Raw genomic sequence first — 17,719 nt, forward strand, 5'->3', positions numbered from 1 at the left:
TTCTGGCATGTAGTTCATGCCTGTCTTTTTGAGGCTTGCAGAATGAATAGTTAGCATTGTGCCTTCTACAAAATGTCACTTGGTGCCACATGAAAGATAGGATACTTGGCTGGAATGCTTGACTTACTCAATATAGTACCTCTTGCATGTGTGTATTCTTATATGTTTTGGAATCAAGCCTCATTAAAATAAGGTGTTAACTAAAGGAAATGAAGCATTGATATGATTATTTGATGAAAGGAAACCTCAAGGAAGAAAATATTTATTGAGTTGATAATATAAAACTCTTCTTTGTTTTAGTTGTACGGACTAAGCCAGAATCACTTATCTCCCTAGGAATCTGGGTATTTCACGTAAGTCAGTTTAGGAATTAAGCAGTAACAACAGCCAAAGTAAATTGATGCTGTCAAAGGAATTGTACGTTTCATTACTTGTATATTAGGGGTTGAATGGAAAAAAAATACCTCTTTAGCCTTAGCTGTAAGCTGATACATCAGGAAAGAGCTGTAATAATTGCTATAGGTATAAGTATAGATATATGAGAGATGAAGTATACTAGGATAAGCCCCCAAAGAATTATTTGGTGAACTGACAAGTTGTCTTTAAAAAGTCAGCCATTCGGAACATTTCTCTTGGCAGCTCTCAAATCTGACTTACAGTGTGTACTGTGGCAGCCAATTTTGTAGGAAAAATGCATAATTAATGTGAAGATCAAGGTACAGGTATTGCCAGTCAGTACCTAACACACAGTTTCTTAGAACAAAGGAGCAATTGAAGTTGTCTTTTAATAGGGTAATCCTGGTTTGTCATTTTGTGGGTTTCAATTCTTAGTAAAAATGGGGGGGAAACCCAGCTCTAGGAGTAATATTTCATATCTGAGAGGTACTTTGTTGCAGAGTTTATAACCAACTGTTGTCTAGTCAAGAAAGCTATCTTTGATTTTTGAGATCTTGAATTTTTATTGCCTTTGAGCTTGCTCATTTTTGTCTTAGGATTATTCTGATTTTCCTTCAGTCATTTTAGTTTCTGCAAGAGAGAAACGGTGTAACTCATGGCCCCAAGGCCAAAAAGCCTTCCAATCTCGACAGAACATGACCACCAACTTGGCATGTTGGTGCTAGCAAGTTAAATTTGAGCTCACTATGCAATTAGTGAATAGTTAGAACTGTGAACAGAGAATTAGCTATGGGATCTGCAGGTTGGATTTACAGCATGGCTCCGTTGTGTGGTAGCTGTCTACCCCTGGGCAAACAACTTTCCTATCCCTGAGTGTTCTCAGCTCTCAAATGGAGATGACGACTACTACATAGTCAGAGCTCATTTGGAGGGTCAGATGTATTGAGCAAACCATTGGTTCACCCACAAGTTTGCTTATGATTTGTTTCTAAGTTATTAATTAATGGCTACAGGTCGTCCCCCTCAAACATGAGCTAATTTACTATTTAAAATATTTTCAAATGAAGCATGGAAATATTTGTAAGATATATGTAGAAATATATGACTCCTGGGGCTAACCTCTCTAGACCCTTCTAACTCTTTGCTTAGACTTTATCCAGTAATAATGGGACAGACCCTTTTTCTGCCCTGGAAACCCCTGGTGCCTAGCTTAGAGTCTCTCAGAGTTTGGATGCTCACACCCAAGTCATTTTCCTCTAATGAGAGATGGGGGCCTTTTGACTTCAATAGGTGGTTCCTTTGATCACAGTGAAGACCTTTTTAGTAATAGGCATTTAGATCTATTGTGTTGTTCTAAAATAGAAACAAAACTGGTATTCGATGCATAGTTTACCCTTCAATAAGAAAGGCTCAAAGAAAAAGAATATAAGGTAGAAAAAATATTTCAGAAGATTGCATTACAGAAAATTATAGGCAACTCTTTTATTATTAAAGTAATCCCAGTGCTGGAGGGGAGAAGGAAAGGGAATGGAAATTTGGGAACTTTGACACTGGGTAGTGTCCGTGCAAAGCTTTTTGGAGGTCTCTCTTGGTTTTTCCTCCCAGTGCTGGTGATGAAGTGAAGGGCTCAGAAACTGCTTCTGGGTCTGACCGCAAGAGAGTAAATCCCAACCCTGGGGCTGCTCTGACTCCCTTTTCCTAGTCTGCTGTGTTCTGACCTACCTCGCCTTTATGGCCTCCCAGACAGTCATGGTGAATCGCCCTTTATCTTAGTCCCTTAGGACAACAGGATTTGCTCATTGACCACCCTTGCTTGTGCTATACTGTAGGACCTTGAAGGTGTTTCAGGCAATTAATGATTGAAATGTCTCTGTGGAGTTCCTGAGGGATGGAAGTGTATGAGCTAAGTGCCGGACATTTTAGACCAGCCTCTATGACTGCTTAGCAGTAGGGAGCCCACCCAAGGCCCACTGGTCCCAGGATTCTCTGAGCATGCCAGGTGGTGAGGGTCAGCCTGCTTGCTATTCTTATTTGGAATCAATTTCTAAATTTTATTTCTCCTTCGACACAGGAAACTATTCTTAATTTCCCTTCTTTGCTTTGGTACCAAAGCTTTCATTGAGTTCATCAGCTATTTCCTGAGTGTCTCCTCTGTACCAGGCACTGTGAGAGGAACAAAGGGGAATCAGGTCTTGAAAGGAAAGAATGTGCATGCCTTAGGTAAGAAGCAAGATGTGTCTCCAGAGTTGAAGGGAGAGCTGAAGACGCAATTAATTTTTTTCTGTTGTACTTTCTATACAATAAATTGTACTACATAAAAATCTATACTAATATCCGTTTGTGTGGCAAATTCCATTATAATGAAAATCTCTGTTATCTAGCAACTTAGGCAAGTATCAGTAGAACACAATTCCAATACAGCAGAAGACTTTAGAGAGTCCCTTGGAGTGAGCTGAAATGGGATTAAGCTTTTATATATTAAGCTTTTCATGGTTTTGATATGTTTCATTTCCATGTGTCAACAAATACCTGACTTGATATTAAAGCCAGTTAAATCAATATTTCTTGCTGTAGTCAAGGTACAGCAACATATATCCAAGGGCAACATCTCCCCAACAGCCATATTTTGTTGCTATATATTTTATCATAAACCTAACTGATTGAACTACCTTCAAAGGAAAAGGATGAAAACATCAACATAGCTACCATAAAAAAGAAAGAAAAGCCAGAGAATCTGTAATCTTGTACCTTTTCCCTCATTTAAGCAATTCCATAATTTATTTTGCTTTCTTAATCATAAGGAATGACAACATGGAAAATATTTTTTATTGTGATAGCTGTGGTTTCTTTCTGTATCCTCAAATAGAGCTGCTTTAATCCTTCTCCCAAATTCTATCCCATTCAAAGGATTTCTGAGCAGGTACATGTGAGCAAAGTGACAGGTGCAGCTGAACCCAAGTCTCTTGGACGTAGGAATATTTTTATTTATTTATTTTTTTAGACAGAGTCTCACTCTGTTACCCAGGCTGGAGTGCAGTGGTGCCATCTTGGCTCACCGCAACCTCTGCCTCCTGTGTTCAAGTAATTCTCCTGCCTCAGCCTCCCAAGTAGGTGGGACTATAGGTGCACACCACCATGCCCGGCTAATTTTTGTATTTTTAGTAGAGATGGAACTTCACCATGTTGGCCAGGCTGGTCTTGAACTCCTGGCCTCAAGTGATCTGCCTGTCTTAGCCTCCCAAAGTGCTGGGATTTCAGGTGTGAGCCACTGCCCCTGGCCGGCCTGTAAGAATCTAATAATCAAATAATGGGAAGGAGAGTGGAGTAGAAGTGCATTTCTATTTACTCTTTCTCTGAAGTTTTAACTATTTGATGATTTCTGGAAGTCACCTATTACAAACTCAGTATTTCTATTAACAAATAGTCTGATGCATCAGTTTATAAACACCAACACATTTATTTACTATATGTTATCAGAAAAGCCTCACCTATCTTCTGTGTGTTCGTTGTCTAGGTGAGTACTTACCATTTATTGGGCTCGTACTCTGTGCTAAGCACTTAAAATAATTCACCTCTCACAGGCAAAATGATGCTCAAGGCACATGCTATTGTTTATATTTTCCAGATAAACGTGAGACTTCAGCTGCTAAGTAACTTATCAAAGGGTACTGAGGTAGAAAGGGTATAGTCTGAGGTTTGAACCCAAGTTTGTCTGATTCCAGAGCCTTTTCACGTTTTTTAGAGATGGGGTCTTGGGCTCTTCACAGATGCAATCATAGCACATAATAGCCTTGAGCTCTGGACTAAAGCTATCCTCTTGCCTCAGCCTCCCAGGTAGCTGGAGCTACAAGGGCTTGCCACCATGCCTAACTCCTTTTCACTTTTTAAAGGCTGTTTTCCATAATATATTCTGAGATTGAAAAAAAAAATTCAAATGGTTAGAGTAGTACATACTCACTATAGAAAGTTTAGAAAACAGAGAAAATTATTAAAAAGAAGAAAAATTGCCTGTAATCCTTCACCCTAGGGATTATCACTACTGAAATTTCAATCTTTTTTCTTTCTAGGCTTAAGAAAGCTATTTATCCAAATGAGCATCGTTCCTCAAAGTTGTCCCCTTTGAGGTTTATGCATGTATTCTAACAATGTTGCCATTGCATAAAATAATTTTGGAATCCCTTTCAGAGCCAGTTTAGGAACCAGCTTTTCTCTAGACTCCCATGCACAGGTTACTTTGGTAGAAACATAGTAAAGACAGTATATCTGCTACTTGAAAACCTATCAAAATAATGCATGACATGTGTGACCATTCCTTTTTTTTTTTTTTTTCGGAGATGAAGTCTTGCTCTGTCACCCAGGCTGGAGTTCAGTGGTACAATCTCGGCTCACTGCAGCCTGCAGCCTCTGCCTCCCCAGTTCAAGCGATTCTCCTGCCTCAGCCTCCCAAGTAGCTGGTATTACAGGCGTGTGCCACCATGCCTGGCTAATTATTGTTTTTTTTTTTTTGTTTTTGTTTTTTGAGTAGAGATGGGGTTTTGCCATGTTGGCCAGGCTGGTCATGAACTCTTGACCTCAGGTGATCCACCTGCCTCGGCCTCTCAGCGTGCTAGGATTGCAGGTGTGAGCCACCATGCCTGGCCCTGTTTGGCCATCCTGTGCCTTCTGAAATCCTATGCTGCAAATATTTAACCATCCTATTAAAAATGCCATCATTGAGCCAGGCGTGGTGACTCACACCTGTAATCCCACCACTTTGGGAGGCTGAGGTGGGCAGATTACTTGAGGTCAGGAGTTTGAGACCAGCCTGGCCAACATGGTGAAATCCCATCTCTACTAAAAATACAAAAATTAGCTGGGTGTGGTGATGTGCACCTGTAATTCCAGCTACCTAAGAGGCTGAGGCAGGAAAATCACTTGAACCCAGGAGGCGGAGGTTGCAGTGCGCCAAGATCGCACCATTGCACTCCAGCCTGGGTGACAGAGCGAGACTCCATCTCAAAAAAAAAAAAGTTATCATTGCCCTCTCTTGAGTCGTAAATATCTTGTGCTGACTTCTATTGTAGCGGGGGATGGAATTTACCAAAATGCTGCTTCCTTCCATGTCAAAGATTGATGGATATTTTGGGGAATGTCTAAAAGTCTTTATTAAAAATTTAATCCATAAATGTTTAATATCTCATTTGACAACTCATGTTATTTATTACTTTGTCAACACAACAACGTTTGCCTTTTGTGGGGCATAAAGAAAATTAGAAAATTGTTTTTGTCAAAAGTGTGAAAAGTGTATTTTAAAATCAATTCCTTTTTTAATGGAAGTATTACACTTACTAAATTATTACCCTCCGAGGAGTTTTTGTGAAAGCAAATGTATCTAGGTGAGATGAACTGATCTTTATATAAAGTCAGTTGCATTTGTGTAGAAGTAAATGTTTCCCATAGAAGCAGGCATGCACACACACAAGATTGCTATCAAAATAGCCATTGGTATACTTTATTGAAGTCAAGAAAGTCAATTAATTAAGTACCAGCTGAGTTCTTGTCACCTTGGTTTATTGCATACAACACTACTAACTTTTAGAAAACAAATCTAACTTCTACCCAAGCATCGCATTGGTTGTCTTGTTTCTGCCTTATTTTTCACAGACATTCTTACCCTCCCATTTGCTTAGCATGACACCCCACCCCTTTCCAGACTGCTGGGCACTTGGAACGCGCGCATCCTGTTAGACTGGTGCAGATTGGGACAGACCAAATGTGTGCAGTTGTCCTCAGGGCTGCATTCTTCCCTTGTCTTCTGGTTGCTAAGATTTCAAAGGATGAGAATTCTCCATGCTTATAGAGGTCATTAAAAGTGTAGGCTGTGTCCTGTGTTACATCTTTGGCACTATTCATGGTGCCTAACACTGTGTTCAGTCAATGTTTGTTGGCTAAATAAAGGGTTATATTTTTTCAAAACTGGACTGGTAGGGAGAAAAAGTCCAAAAGAAAGTCAAAGTTGTAAAGTAGAATCTCAGGACTTAAAGCCTTTAGGTCAATCCTCTCATTTAAAGATGAAGCCCAGAGAGGTCAGCTGGCTTGGAGAAGGTCACCCAGAGAGTTGGTGCCAGAGCCAGGAACAGCATTCTGTGTCCTGAGGCCCCGTCCCCTTCTTTCCAGCGCCTCCCTCGCAGTTGTTCTCCAGTCATTTTGTGGAGGTCAATCTTCTGCGTCTGGTAGGACCAGTTAGCAGAGCATTTGAATCCCCACACCGTGCTCAGCAGAGTGTTGGAGACATAGGCATTCTTAAGAAACACGTGAAGTGACGGCTGACCACGTGAGGGAGTGATTGGTTGACTTACGACCTTAGCACCCATCTTTCCGCCTGAGTGGTCACTGGTTGAATGGTGAGTTCTTTGGGATTGTGTGTACTTTATAGCATATCTTTTGGAGAGGAGAGGATTATAACAAGAACAATAGCTAACATTAAATTGGACAAAATATTTTGGTGAATAGTCCAGGCTCTGGAACTTGATTTCCAGTTACATTTTCATGAGACAGGTGATTTGACCTCTCTGGTGCCTCATTTTCTAACACCTGTAAAGTGCCAGTGATACCAGGGCCTACCTCAGAGTATTGAAGAGTTAGCCTATTTGAAGCCCTAGAACAATGCTAGACACTTCCTAAGCAGGCAATAAATGTTAGCTATTGTTGGTGTTACTGAAATGTCACTATTATATGCTAGGCAGTCTGCTAAATGCATTGCATATGTTATATATCATCCAGTCCACAACTTTGTGAGGAAGGTACTATTATTATCCCCATCTTACAGTTGAATAAACTGAGGCACAGAGAGGTTACTCCACTTACCCAGAGTCACATAGCTATTAAGTCATGGGTGAGTAGGAATTCCCTGTCTGCTTGACTCCAGATCCTGTGCTTGGGTTTTGAGTATGATGGGAAATGGGTGGTGGGGCTACTAATTTGAGACCTGCCTGACTTCCCAAATTTCCATTTTTCCTAGAGCACTTCAGAACCCAGGCTGTTTTCAGGAACATTGCTGTGGATTCCCAGGTGAGTAGAGATGGCCCTTCCCTCTCTGTGACCTCCTACTGCTGCCATGGCCAGCTGTCCCTACAACTGCAGCTGACTCCTGGGAGCCTTGTCACAGCCTTTGGCAGCCTCTGCTGCCTCTCAGGGCTCAACACCAGAGTTCTCTTTTAGAGTGTGTTGACTGAAGTTACTCCTGATAGGGCAGTGGGGTCTGGTGGATGTAAGTCAGACCCCACCCACATCCTCCTTCCCCACCTGCCTTGCCACGTCTGTGGATCTTTAGAGTAGTTTCATGCATGTGAAATACTTTGAAGTACCACAAAAAAATAGGGCTTTTAAAGACATTCTTGTGATTTAGAGAGTGGTGGGCTCTGGAGCCAGACTGCCTGGCTTTCCCTCCTCACAGTGATAGCCACTTTTGCTCTTGCTGTCCTTGTTGAAGAATGAACTCCTGTGATTGCAGAAGTCTGACTTGGAATTGACAGTGCTCAGTCTGCATTGAGTGGGTGTAGGACGCAGACTCGTGAGACAGACAGCCTGGCTCTGTGTCCTGCCTCTGCTGCCTAATAATCGTGCATTCTTCGCATGTCACTTACTTTTCTGAGCCTCAGTTTCCTCTTCTCTAAGATGAGGATAATTATACCTATCTTGCAGAATTGTCAAGATGTTTTCAAGCTCATGTATGCAAGGCAAACTTACACAAAATTGACATTCAATAAAACGGTAACTGTTATTGTTAATCAGTATTGGTATTTGAATAGGGATGTCAAAAGTATTTGCTGAACAGAAAGCATGTTGTTTTAGGTCTATATCTTCCCTGAAAGTATTTTTATTATTATCATTTTTAAAAGTTTTCCTTTCAATGGTCTTATTTAAATTAATTTACTTAACAAGCCATATATTCCTTGTGGGAAAATCATCCTTGGTCCAGACCCTGTTAAATAATCATAAATTCCAAATTGAAATAGTCCAAATTAATGAGGTCTTATTGCCTCCTGGATATTTCCATTAATGTTTAATATAAACTTGATTCTTTTTCCAGAAATGCAAAACTTTAGTGGTAAGATGATTGTAACTCTTTGAAAAGAGCCGTAAATGTTGGTGGGAGTTGGTTGTTTTCCATGAATAGAATTGAATATTTTGCTTCCTCATATTTGAATCACAATGAAAGCACTTTCAGCTGTTCAAAGAGAATTAATATAGAAACAACTGGTTGATTTTCTGTCTCTCTGTCTCCATACGCATGTCTGCATACCCAGGCGCACACACTGCTTAGTTTTCCTTTGGTTAGGCAGCTGAAGAGTTACTATGTAAATCCTGGCAGCCTTCTACCCATCAGACAAGCAAGGGCACAATCAATTCCTGTTTTCTTGAAACGTATACCAAATAATCAGAAACTCTGATTATTCTGCTGGAAGGCAACAGCTTGATGGAAAGATGTACCAGTTGAAAACGATTCTGATCATATTTTTGTCAGGAGAATGAGATGCCTCCAGCTGCCTGTCACTAATCATATTAGAGGTGGAAAGCAGGAATGTTTTACCCTGCAAAAGATTACTCTAATCATGTGTTGGAACACTACTTGTACTGGCTGCTTATCCCAGAACAGTGACATTAGACATCCTGTAACTGGTCTTGCCAGTTGGTAGTAGTCTAAACCATATGCCACATGAGCACACTTTAGGAATTTTCTAATTACAGCTCAAAGGCTTTACTTTATCTTTTCATGCTTGTACTGCAGACATCACTGATTGAAAATGATTTCTCCCTCAGCATAATCCTATTGCCAGCAGTTATGAAAGACTAGGAAGATGGGAAATGAAGCCCACAATAACTGAAGAGGTGTCCGAATTCAATTAGGAAGAGGCTTGTCCCATGTGGACACATAAGTCATATAAATCCATTTTAATTGTGAACTGTGATACTTATCTGGTCATGTTTATTTTGGATGCAAGTGCCAAAGCTGGATTTAGACCAGAATTCCAGATCTTCAAGTTCTAATGACTAATTTGGGTATCCACCGAATCCCTTAATTCATTTCTTAATTTGTTCTCCCAGAATTGGAGAGCTGCTTGGTTACAATCATTTTCACAAATTTCTCATAGATCGAAATAAATGTACAGAGATGTTTTTCCCCCTAGGATTCACACATTTTGCTCTGATCTCAAGTAACTATTCTTGTTGTTATCAAAATAACAATAACAATGCTGACAGTAACAACAAAACTAACATTTTGCAAGGCAGTGTAGGGAATATAGACCGAGGCTCCAGGAGGAATAATTTTGAGTCCCAACTCAGCTACTTACAGCAGTGGGACCTTGGTCAAGTTAGTCCCCCTCTCTGTGCCTCAGTTTCTTCTTGTAAAATGGGACAAATGAGAGTATTCACCTCATTGAGTTGTTTTGATGATTAAACAAGCCCGTATATGTAAAGTATAGGTAGGTTGATATGTTGAAAGTGCTGGCACATTAAAAAGTGTTAGTTATTATGTTGTGATTGGGAAGACAATGGTGGACCAGAGGCAGATTTTGCTCGTAGCACAGTATTGTCATCTAAGTATGTCCCATTTCTACAGTCCACTTGGAGAACACTTACGATGGTCTGAATTTTGAATTAATCTCTATTGTTTGTGCTTGTACTCCTTAGTTTGGCTACAGAAATATCATTTTTTGGCTTTCCAGGCTTGATCAGTATTAACTTGGAACCCTTTTGGTGCAAAATTGCTTTAAAATTTGAATGAACATTTTGTTCTCTCGGTATGCACAATATTAGCCCTCATTAAGAGGAAAAATTTTATTATAATATGTAAAATGTGCGTGTGTGTGAGAGAGAGAGGGAGAGGGAAAGGGAGAGACAGAAAGGAAAGAGAGATTTGGAAGAATCAGCTTTAATAAGTTCACTGGCAATTTTCAAGCTTTTTTTTTTTTTTTTTTTTTTTTTTTTTTTTTTTTTTTTTTTTTTTTTTTGAGACAGGGTCTCACTCTGTCACCTGGGTTGGAGCTCAGTGGTGCCAACACGGCTCACTAAAGTTCAACCTCCTGGGCTAACACAATTCTCTTGCCTGAGCCTCTGGTGTAGTTGGGACCACAGGTGCATGCCACCACAACTGGCTAATTTTTTAATTTTTTATAGAGATGGGGGTGTCTCACTTTGTTGCCCAAGCTGGTCTCAAACTGCTGGGCTTAAGTGATTCTCCCACCCTGGCCTCCCACAGTGGTGGGATTACAGGTGTGAGCCACCATGCCTGGCCCAAACTATTTTTTAATACAATAAAATGCATTTATTGTCATGGCTTAGATTTAGTGATTGTGTAGGAGTGAAAGTCTACTAAGAGATAAATCTAGTAATTTAATGGACTTTCTTCATAGCTTCATAAGAGTTAATTACAATTTCTTAATTCATTGCCAAAAGAATGAATTGCTGGAATTCTTTAGGTTTTTTTTTTTTTTTTAAACTAAGTTAACTGCCTGTGTGTGTCTGTGTGTGTGCGTATGTATCTATCTATGTATTCTAGAGAAATATATACTTATATGCCTCCAGAGACATATGTAAAATATTCTGTATCAGTAGGAGAATAGATGAATAAATTGTGGTATAATTCTATGCTGCTAGACTACTATACCGCAGTAAAGAAATGAACTAGAGCTATACACAATAATGTATCCCACAGACATCATGTTGAAAGACAGAAGATATGGGGTGGGTTTGATAGTTCATGCCTGTAATACCAGCCCTTTGGGAGGCCAAGGCTGGGGGGTTGTTTGAGCCCAGGAGTTCAAGACCAGCCTGGGCAACATGGTGAATCCCTTTTCTACAAAAAATACAAAAAAAAACCTTAGCTGGGTGTGGTGGTGTGTGCCTGTAGTCCCAGCTATTTGGGAGGCTGAGGTAGGAGGATCAATTGAGCCCAGGAAGGGAAGGCTGCAGTGAGCCATGATCACACCACCGCACTCCAGTCTGGGTGACAGGGCAAGACACTGTCAAAAAAAAAAAAAAAAAAAAGAAGAGAGAGAGAGAGAGAAAAGACACAAGATTACATAACAGTTTTATTAAAAAACAGACAAAACTAAACTCTTTTGCTAAGGTGTGTATATTCAAGTGACTGAAACATTAAAGAAAAGCAAGGAACTTATTACTGAAAGAATCAGATACCAAGATAGTGCTTACCTCTAAGAGAGGAAAGAGAAAGGACCCAGAGGGCTTCCAAGGGCGCTGGCAATATTGTGTGCTTTGACAGGGCTGGTAGTGACGTGGGCAAAATAAATGAATTTTTAAATCTACTTTTCTGTTAATGAGTTATAGCAATAATTTAAAAAGTTTAGAAGATAAACAAAGCAACTATCTCTTTGGCCTGGCTTAGTTCACACCTTGTCCTGCCTGGTTTTAGGTCTAGAGATTTCTTTGATTATAACTGGCTCTTAGAAGTAAGTGACTGCATCACTGCATGGGAAAGTGGTCTCCCAAGTGAGATATGCACCCCAGGGAGCACTTGAGAAGATTAATTTGGGTGGGAAAAGAAATTGATTAGGACTTGCATTTACATTCATTTTGTTATCATGAAACATTATGGTAACTGATGGCAACTGTATTGACATTGGCACTGGCCTTGAGTCCACATATCTGGTCGTTAGGTATTGCCTGGGGCATAGGCGAGGTCTCCTGAGCAAAGAATGGGAGTGCCCAGCTCAGGGACTTCCCAGTGGCTTCCCTACTGTCCCATCTGTCTTGGTTATATTGTGAAATATATTGTGCCGGGTTAACTGGATTTACAAATTCTATATTTTAGTTTTAACAAAACCTCACAAACTAGCAGAATTTTTAAAAGATTCTGGAAAGAATTCTCGTAAGTTGAAGACAGTTTTAATATTGCAAGCAAGAAAAGAATGGCAAAGCTTTGCATGAACTCTTTGTCAGCCACATTATGAGTTAATGACAGTGACCATTGAATCAAATCTGGCAAGAAGCTGGCCACCAAAATTTTGTGGTGTCTGGAAAACTAAGGTATTTATATTCACCATGTTTAATCATGAACTTCGTCCTGTATGTATTGCCTTGAGATACTATGATTAGCAAATATTGTATCCATTCTGTCATCCTTTTTCCATGTTTTGTAAGGTATACAACATATTAATACAATAATACATGTATATGAATTGTTAAAAAAAAAAACCAGACACATACAAAACATGTGAATTGAAAATAACTTGGATACTACTGTCATGTAGTTCAAAGGCTACTTACTGCTCATAGCTAAAATGTGTGAAAGAGTCTGCATACCACAATCACAGGCAGGTCATCATACCATTGAAAGACCTTAATTTTTTTTCTCTTGTGAACCTATTAAAGTGTATTTGATTGTATCACAGCCATTTCTAAAAAAGATGTGTACTGCTGTTCCTCATACCAAATGTGTATCCGATACATAACACTTGTTCTACCAGGACTTAAGTAATTACTTATAATATTTCAAGGATGGAAATGATTCAAATGTTTATATGTCCGAAAAGCTGATGAATAACTCCCAAAACAAGTTAGATTCTTTCAGTATTGCCCCTGCAAGTTCTAAATGTTAGTGTATTGTCCTCTTTGGATCATTTATTTTAAAGCTGTGAAGAGTGTTGATTCCTTGTTTTTCAAGCACATATACATATGAAACAACTAAATTTCATATTGTTCATACTTAGTGAAATTTTCTTTCTGTTAAAAGAAAATGTCTTTCTTAGAGAAAGCAGACCGCTGAAGAGACAGATATGGTAATAACGATCATTAGTTTACTTAGCCTTGGTTTTCCACAGTGTTGAGTTATAATGTAATCCATAGTTCATCTTTTTAACCAGCTCTTAATACATTATCAACCCAGTGCCTCACACTGTTTACAAGGATGATTTATTATTCGTCAGATTTTAAGTACTAATCCATGAAATGTTAAACTTCTATTGGCAGCCACTGCAGGAAGGTTTGCAGGTGTCCTGACTAATGCTTTGAAAGACGAGTATTAGCAGTAAATCACAGGATACAAAAATTTTTAATAAAGTAATGGAAAGGATTTTGCATTCTGGGTCCTCTAAGCTTTGGTATTTGGAAGTTAGTTATGTGGGAAATTAAAGGGGTAAAACATTCTCGGGCTTTAACCCTTGGACTCTGGGCCAGCCATAGTCAATAGCAAAAGCATCTTTGTAGCTTTGTTCTCCTAACCCTGAGATTTCTTGGCTATGGGAACTGACAGAGTGCCAAGTATAGGCCTAATTGCATTCCTTGTTACTGAGAAAAAAAAATCTCAAAGGAATTTTCCTTTTCTTTCAAAGGGGTACCTGGGCATTTTCTGGGGTAGCAAAATTGTTTATAAGATGTTTGCAAAACGTTCTGAAAAGAGAACTTGAAGAGGGCTCTGACAGCCAGTTGAAAGGCCTGTGTGGCTTACCTAGAGCAGTGGAGAGTTAGGGAGATGCAATTTAAAACGTGAGAGAGATGTGACTTTGTCCTCTAAGAGCTCGCTTGCTCCCTGATGCACAAGCTGATGGCCTCTCTTCTTTTTCTTTCTCTATGTTCTGCTCAAAGATTTAGCAAGATATTACATAAGATATTCAACTAGCTCCATAATAGACTGCCAGCTGTCTAGGTTCTGCTGTGTTCACCAGTATTCCCTGTGCTGTGTCCACTGCCTAATACATAAGACATACTCAATTAGTATTTGTTGAATGAACATATATACTCAGGTATTTTCTTCTATGATCTATATATTGGTGATTAATTTATTGAACCAGACATACTCTGAAACAAATTAACTTTTTTTGTTGTTTTTTGAGATGGGGTCTCACTCAGTTGCTCAGGCTGGAGTGTAGCAGTCCAATAATGGCTCACTGCAGCCTCAACCTCCTGGGCTCAGGTGAGCCTCCCACCTCAGCCTTCTGAGTAGCTGGGAATACAGGTGTGTGCCACCACTTCTGGCTAATTTTTGTATTTTTTGTAGAAACGGGGTTTCACCATGTTGCCGAGGCTGGTATTGAACTCCTGGGCTCAAGCAGTCCACCCACCTCGGCCTCCCAAAGTATTAGGGTTGCAGGTGTGAGCCACTGTGCCCAGCCCCAGGTTAACTCTAATCAAGGAATCAGTAGCTAATTTTACTAGATTGAGATCTTCTAATATATGGAGTTTATATTGTAGTGGGAGGGCCAGACAATGAGGAAACATGTAATCAAGTGAATAAACCCAATAGTTATAGCGAGTGATGAGAGCTGCAGAAAACCTGAATAAGGCAAGTGCTGTGATGTAGAGTAAGGGCTTGGAGAAACCAAAGCCTGGAACAACCTGAAAGCCCAGTGGTATAGAAGGAATTGATACAACCTTCCCAAAGGCTTAATTTACTCCAGTAGTTAGCATGTACAATGAAAAGATTCATCTTATCACGGCTTTTCTTAATGAAAATAGTTGTGCCGAGTTCTTACCATACTAAGAATGTCAGTCTACTTTATAGAATTTTGTTTTTAACACATCAGTTGGTTAGCACCAGTGCGAAGGCCAAGGGGTTACCTCTCCACTTCACTTCCCTTCTTCTCCAAGCTGTACTTCTCTCTCAAAGTCAGGCAGCTGTCTCCCAAATGTGCACTGTCAGTCGCTTAGGAAACCGGATGACCAAAAGAGGGTGGATCAGCACAAATTTCTCATCAAAGCTGAAGGAAAGAAAGAGAAAGAACCTCAAAGCCAATGCCCTGCTGACTGTGGGTCAGAAGTGTTATCTTTGTATCTCAAGGACAGAAGGCTTAATAAAGATTTGGGTACAAAGTACACATCATCCTTCAGGCATGCTGAACGATGTCAGCCAGAAAGCTGTTCCTTAGGGTTTACAATTTCCCCTTTTTCCTAAATTAAAAAATGCTAATGTGAACTGTTGACTCTCAACAACACGTTATTATTGTATATAGGGCAAAGAGTAAATAAGACACTTGCCTCATGAAATAACAGTTGATTTTAACTCAGCAAGCTGGAAGTAATTTTAGCTTTTTTTTTTTTCTTTTTTTAATGCTGCTTTATGGAAGTAGGCCACAATCATTTTTATTCCACTATTCTTTATAACCCTATAGCATGCTTCCTGTTTATGCTTTTAAGACCTGTTTTTAAAGACCCTTAAGGGATATCCTTTAATACATTCCTTTTGAAAATAATTATTCATCTATAGTACCCCCTTACAATGTCTGAAGGTTTGAAAATATAGGAACTTCTTAATGAGATGTGTTTAATGGTCTATGCAGAGTATTGAAATGTTTATACCTGGTTTAGTTAACATAAATTATATTTAATTGGTCATTCTGGAAAATAAGTAGATATTTTAGAATAGATTCAGTACCTAAAATCCACCATTTGCTTTTTATGTATAGTATCCACAGATAAATTCAATGCACGTATTTATGGATTTAAAAACATGCTTGCAATAACATAAAGTCAATTCTTAGGGACTTTTAGAAATAATACAAGGAACATGTCTTGTCGGGGCAAGCAGAAAACATCCATGTGGGCCAGAAGATCTTTATAAATTTTTACAAAGTTTAAAGTGCAATACAAATGTAATTATGTTACTGTTACTTTTTAACGTTTGTGACATGAAGAACTTCTGGGTTGAATGACAGTCCATCATTTTTTGTTCAAATGCCGATTACGTTCCTGTTTAGAGTGAGATTTCCTTTTTCACATGCAACCCTTGTGTCGGGGGTGCCCTGAGTTCCTTAGATGAGATCGTTCACACTGCAGTTGACTTTTCAACTCTCCAGATGACACTTGTGCCTCCACGTGATCCTTCACCTGATGCTTTAGCTGGAAGTCTCATTTATAGAAAGAAACCTCGACCCACATCACATCTGCAATCTAAGAGCCTCACTGTGGCCATCTCCCCAGTTTTGCCCATGCACTAGAAAAGGGCTGAGCAATCGCTCATCCTTGGTATTGGGTGGCCTCTGTTATGGTCCTCTGACGTATGCTGTGCTTGCAGAGTTTCTCTGCCCTGCACTCTTTACTCTTGCTGCTTTGGTGTCTTCTTGTGGCTGGTATGTGTTTTGTAGTTATCCTGGCCACCAGCAGTTTTTTCTGCAGATCCTCTGTCCTGCTGGGTATCTCTATTCCTTCCTGTTCCCCCAACAACACATTCTCTGCACTTCAGCTTCTTTTTTTTTTGCCCTCAATGCTACAAGAAACCAGAAACAAGAAAGTGTATCTTGGTAATATTCCTCTGCCGATTTTCCACTGCCCTTTTCCCTGGATGAAATTGCTCTTTTCCACAGCACTCTAGTGTTGCCAGCTGCATCTTTGTTCTCTGCTCTTTCAGAGTGCTCACATGGAGGGGGTGCAGCGGGAGGTGGGGAGGGCTGTGGGGAGGCACGGCCCTTTCTGCTCAGAGTGGTCCTCCAGAGAAGTGCCGCATTGTCCGGATTGAGGACCTGACCATGGGAAACAGACTTCCTGACAGTCACCATGGGTTACACAAATATTACTTCCATTTAGCTTGACCTTTCATTGTGCTCGAAAAATGACTGAAAATACTTAAATCATGTATAGTATTTTTCTGGAAACAAAAATAAATGGGGTTCTTTTCAGAAGGCACACTTGAACTTTTGCCCTTGCTCTTCCTTTTTGAGCCATTTTATCCAATTCAATGTTTTCTTTTATCATGCATTTTGCTTTTGTGAGAAACAGTCAGCTAATGTCTCTGCTGATAAAATTATGAATCACAGAAGCAATGTAACTGTTAAAGATAAGGATAGCTCTTGTGGCCCTAAAGTACTTCTGGGAATTCAGTTTTACTAATATTTCTTAAGTGCTTACTCTGTATGTGCACATATGTGTCACTGGCAGACCGACTTCTTAATTCTAAAACTGCTTTAATGCATTATCCCAACCAATTCTCACAACAGCCCTGCGAGGTGGTTAGTGTTATCATTTATCTGTGTTTTATGGATGAACACACGGAGGCACAGTAAAGCTAAGTAATTTCCTCAAGGTCTCACGATTAACCCTGGGCAGGGCCTGGATTTGAACCTAGGCAGTCTGACTTCAGCACCTATGTTCTTAACCACTGAACTAAACTCAATGACTCAAGTACATTATAGAACCTCTGAGAACCTAAGTTTCCTCATCTCCAAAATGGGAATAGTAACACTTACCTGACTAAATTGTGAGGATCAAATAAAATAATTACTTGAGAGGATGCACTTAATTGTGATGTGCTCAAGCATAAGGTTGAAGTCTGGGGGAAATGTTGATACGGTGTTTTCTGTTAGGAGTCTCATTGGTGAATTTGTCCTTT

General features: G+C 39.7%; 1 protein-coding gene across 9 annotated transcripts in view; it reads left to right on the top strand.

Annotated features, from left to right (window-relative positions):
* SPATS2L (spermatogenesis associated serine rich 2 like) overlaps positions 1-17,719 on the top strand; it is a 171,939-nt gene that overhangs the window by 15,907 nt on the left and 138,313 nt on the right. For 7 of the 9 annotated variants that reach the window (XM_007965779.3, XM_007965777.3, XM_038001792.2 and 4 more), the window contains one exon: positions 7,397-7,446. The exons of 1 other annotated variant lie outside the window; for it this stretch is intronic. Coding sequence is in view for 3 of the 8 variants with exons in the window: in XM_038001789.2 (XP_037857717.1) it covers positions 7,397-7,446 (50 nt within the window). In the remaining 5 variants the exon portion in view is untranslated. Of the gene's footprint in view, positions 1-6,552; positions 6,780-7,396; positions 7,447-17,719 lie in introns of all 9 variants that reach the window. One more of the 9 variants, XM_007965776.3, reaches the window with a different exon arrangement.

Source organism: Chlorocebus sabaeus, chromosome 10, assembly GCF_047675955.1.
Source record: "Chlorocebus sabaeus isolate Y175 chromosome 10, mChlSab1.0.hap1, whole genome shotgun sequence".
In the NCBI taxonomy this organism is placed as follows: domain Eukaryota; kingdom Metazoa; phylum Chordata; class Mammalia; order Primates; family Cercopithecidae; genus Chlorocebus; species Chlorocebus sabaeus.